This window comes from Sinohyriopsis cumingii, unplaced genomic scaffold (assembly GCF_028554795.1).
Source record: "Sinohyriopsis cumingii isolate HCF-2022 unplaced genomic scaffold, ASM2855479v2 utg002023l, whole genome shotgun sequence".
Lineage (NCBI taxonomy): Eukaryota > Metazoa > Mollusca > Bivalvia > Unionida > Unionidae > Sinohyriopsis > Sinohyriopsis cumingii.
Window position 1 is genome coordinate 340,133 of NW_028316109.1, and position 4,719 is coordinate 344,851.

Below are 4,719 nucleotides of genomic sequence, written 5' to 3' on the forward strand. Positions count from 1 at the left end.
ATTATTTGGAATACTGTTAGCACACCATTATACTTTCGGTCACTGTGCTGATATTGTATTAAAGACTGATGCACATCAACCCCTACAGTGCTTTTAACAAAAATTTATCTTGCAATTTATTCATTATAGCTGGTGACCTATCTTTATGAATTGTCTGGGATTTATTTACATTAAGGGCGGTTTGCTTTTTCATATCTTTATAGTTAAAAAATAAAAATTAGTGAGACTTGATGGTTTTCGGTCTTTTACATTAGTTTAAGACCATAGAGTCATAAAAACAATTAAAACACGAGTTCACAAAAGTTGAAGTTCCTTTCGGATGTCTTATTTCAAGCTGCAATTATTCTCGTTACAGTTCTGTAGAGGCACGTTAGGTTTCTTTTTATTTTACTAAACCCTATGACATAATAGCGTCTGGTTGGTGTATACCTTGACATTGTTTGGACCGTATAGCTACGTGTTCGAAATTTCTTTTCTTTTTCATCTATCCTCAAGGAAATTATTGGCTATAAATGTCATACGTTGGTCTCTACCTGGGTGTGGTCTCGCAGTATATGACTGGGCAGAAGATTATGTACACGCCCATTAAGGAAGTAAAGTATCTATATAAGTCTGATACAGACCAATTGGCACAAAGCCGTCTGCTGCTTAGGAGAGATAATCTGTTCCGTGACACTGCAAACGTACTCTTTTTCAAGGTGAGAAAAATCTACTCTTTCTCTTACATGACTATACCTTCAACATATTTAATCTCTAAAAATTCCATTTCCAAGCAGTTATTCTCAAACTACAAATGTTTCAATTTTCAATCAAACATTTTATACCTCAACAAGTTTTTCACCAAATGCATTACTAATATTTCACTCTAATATTTATAGAGTAAAGAATCATGTATCTTATTTAATTCCTTTGTTGAGTTTGATTTCCCTTATTATACACAATTATCGAAATCGACACATGAAGCTCAATAAATTAGTGAAGGCCGTATTTTAGCGTGTGCAGCACATCTCGAAATTCATACAGGGTTTGACTAGTATAGCCATAGGATCATCCGCAGGAGAGCCAAGTTGTATGCAAACGCATTATATTTTTCATTTACACATGCAAGAGGAACATGATGCAATGATATATTATGTTTGTATATATATATATATATATATATATATATATATATATATATATATATATATATATATATATATATATATATATATATATAGTAAACATAACAATTCGATTTTCTTCCCCGAGTCGCTCAAATTGTAAACAAATTTATTATTGTCAGTCGTCTGATTTCTTTACTGTATTAAAACATATTTTCCTTTATTAAGACATATTTTCCTTTATTAAGACATATTTTCCTTTATTTGATAAAATTTCATCGTTTATATATGTATTAAATCGTTTTTATTCCCTGAGTATTATTGAAATAAAATATTAGTTTATTGCAAAATGGAAAATATGATTTTACGAAGCATACAACTCCCTTTCGACGTTAAGGATGATCTCATTGAATTGTTAAGTTACTGATAATTTACATGCGCTATTTATATATGAGAACTCGAACATCGCATGATATAATATAAGCGATATTGGTTTCATCAGCTACTTTTATTCTACACAATTCGTACAACATTTCTTCACTATCCTATTGTTTAGAAACCGCCAAGGCTGCTTTAGAAACTGTATGATACAAATGTTGCTGCGTTAACATTTATACTTTAACATTTGTATTTTTGTTAATTTAAGGATGAAGCACAATTTAATCACTTCACTCCACTTGTTTATGTTTGAAAATATAGTGGGATAACAGCTCTCTTAATGTAATCTTGGTGTTTAAGATTTTCTAGTCTGAAGTGAAACGTTGAACGAGAAAAGATCAATGAATTATAACTCCGCTTAACTTATTGTGAACATAATTGAAAGATTATAATGAGTTGTATATTGCTCTATTGATAATGGGAATAAAACTCTGGCAGTGTGAGGAAATACAAATTAATTCAAACAAATCAAATTAACGTCCTCAAGGTATAACCTGACTATTCGTTTAATTGTCTAACCATCTATATGTTGTTTTCTTATCTAAGTAATGTATGACATAATTATATATTTTCATCGCAGATGACACGTGACATAGTTTTCGTCTCTATCGTTCTCTTTGCCATCCTGCTGCCATTGGTTATGTGTGGCACAATAGGTAGTAAAACAGATGTCCAGAATGACATCGAAGGGAAGATCGACGAGATGAACCAACTCATGAAGGAAATGATTGAGGTATTAAAAGCACACAAGCAGTTTGCATTAACTTCGATCATCACAATCACATTAGGTTGAACTAATTGTTTTAGCATCGTTGTAGAACGTTTGTCGTATTAAAACAAAAAAACATGAATACTTTCACAAATAGAGAATATCGCGTAATGCTTATATTGCGTCATGACATGGCACAGCAGAATATACATCACCGTTAGTACACTAATGGTCTCATCAGCAATTGCAAAAGCAATAGTACATAGTTTTTCGATCGGGAACCATCATCAGTAGTAGCAGTAGCAATCATTGAATATATATATATATATATATATATATATATATATATATATATATATATATATATATATATATATATATATATACATATTCGTTCATTTTTAAACTTTGTGTTTCTCATAGCCATGTGATTAAGCTGCCATTCTACTGTAATTTGCAGGAAGTTCCTTATGCACAAAAAAGAGACCTACAAGCTGAAAAGAAGTTTGCCGAAGAGTGTAAGATTTTCTTTACTTATATTTTAATGTTTCGCGTATTTCCAATGATAAAATTTATGTTAAATAAACATAATCTATTTACTTTCATGGTGCTGAACTGTTTTGCGTTGAAGAATAAAAAATGCATGTTCAACAATTATGATAATAACGTTATGCATATAAAGATATATCGGACAGGTCATAACAAACATGATAATTTTGCAAAAAATAATTGTATCCAATTTATCATAGTAATTGTTAATTCTTTGAGACTAACAATAGCGACAATCTAGAGGATATGTATGGTTTGTATGTGTCGCTTATATTTTCCCTGTTTTATATACATACATACACCAATGCACCATACATGCATGCATGCATTCCTAAGTATCTAATTAAATACTATTTGCATCGATTCACACAAGAACAGATGCACATCGACACATATAAATATATACAAACAGAGATACATACATACATACATACATACATACATACATACATACATACATACATACATACATACATACATACATACATACATACATACATGCATACATACATACATACATACATACATACATTCATTCATTCATATATTCAGGGAAACCTGCATGCAGGCATGCATACATATATACATAGAATACGTATATACATTTATGCGCACATACCCACATTCATACACATGTAGGTATGGATACGTGAGTATATTCTTGCATACATACATACAAACGTTCATTCAGACATGCATACATACATACACACTTACATACATAAATACATACATACAGACATATATTCATACATACATACAAACATACATACATACATACATACATACATACATACATACATACATACATACATACATACATACATACATGCATACATACATACATACATGCATGCATGCATACATACATACATACATACATACATACATACATACGCAAACACACACACATAAATACATGCATACATACCCACATACATATATATATATATGCATCCATTCATACATATAATACACAAGTTCAAGCAATTGTTTTTTATTTTTATTTTGCTTGTCAGTATTGAAATTGAAATTTCAATTATGAACGCTTCCTTGTTGGACAGGTTTTGTCTAAATCTTCATTTGATATTGCTATCCAGAAAGAACAGTTTGTTTCGTTTTCCATTTAATTTTGTCTTTGTAATTATTATAATATTTGTCTTCTCCCTAATTTTCAAATGCACCTGGAGGAGAATGGCAGGTTCCTAAGCTGTGCTGAATACTCAGTATTTTACTGGTATCTTTGTTTCTTAACGTATAAGGCTGGAAATAGTATAGGACAATATTATAGATATCTGTTTAAGAATTGATTTGGCATGGATCAGAGTAATTGGACAATACTAATGTTTAGTAATTATGTATAATTAAGTATATTTTTCTTGCAGTCGCAGATGTCAAGAAAGAACTAGAGAAGGAAGGAAAGTGGTGGTTTGGGTGAATTAGAGGTAGACAGTGACCGGTATGTTCATTTCCTGCAAGATCGTCGAGACATATGATTTCCTGTTTCAATAATGAATATATCCGCAATGCATATATAATGATATGTCAATTATGAAGATTACAATGTAATACAAACCTGCATCAAATAATCACTTTTTCTTTTATTTGTCATCGACTTTCAAATGTATGTACGTCCTCAAATACATTTCTGATAAAACTGGAGTGTATACACTAGCTCAGTCAAGGCTAATTGTGGTATGTCTGCTTCATAGACTGAAAAGAATGTCGATGGTCACACTTGTTATATCGGTTGATGGTATACTCGTTTTCAAACAGACGAGTTCTGAGCATTTTGGTATTGCCTAAAATAGTGCCAAATATTTGAAAAATATATTGGCAGTATCAATTCAAAGGCGGCAGTTATATTCAATTTTAACAGAGGACAAAGCTGGAAACATTAAAGATTCATGTATAAAAAAA

At 30.9% G+C, this 4,719-nt stretch overlaps 1 protein-coding gene across 1 annotated transcript; it reads left to right on the forward strand.

Moving 5' to 3' along the window:
* The first annotated feature begins 497 nt into the window (after positions 1-497).
* LOC149771222 (uncharacterized) lies at positions 498-4,388 on the forward strand. Its single transcript, XM_089948705.1, has 4 exons — positions 498-698; positions 2,122-2,274; positions 2,711-2,768; positions 4,185-4,388. The coding sequence occupies exons 1-4, from the start codon at positions 513-515 to the stop codon at positions 4,235-4,237; spliced, it is 450 nt and encodes a 149-aa protein (XP_089804831.1). The 5' UTR covers positions 498-512; the 3' UTR covers positions 4,238-4,388.
* The last annotated feature ends 331 nt before the right edge of the window (positions 4,389-4,719 follow it).

Excerpts from the sequence above, each read along its gene's own strand:
- LOC149771222 (XM_089948705.1), top strand. The coding sequence starts at position 513 with ATGTCATACGTTGGTCTCTACCTGGGTGTGGTCTCGCAGTATATGACT. Across the intron at positions 699-2,121 it reads CAAACGTACTCTTTTTCAAG|ATGACACGTGACATAGTTTT; the intron begins GTGAGAAAAATC and ends TTTTCATCGCAG. Across the intron at positions 2,769-4,184 it reads AAAGAAGTTTGCCGAAGAGT|TCGCAGATGTCAAGAAAGAA; the intron begins GTAAGATTTTCT and ends TTTTTCTTGCAG.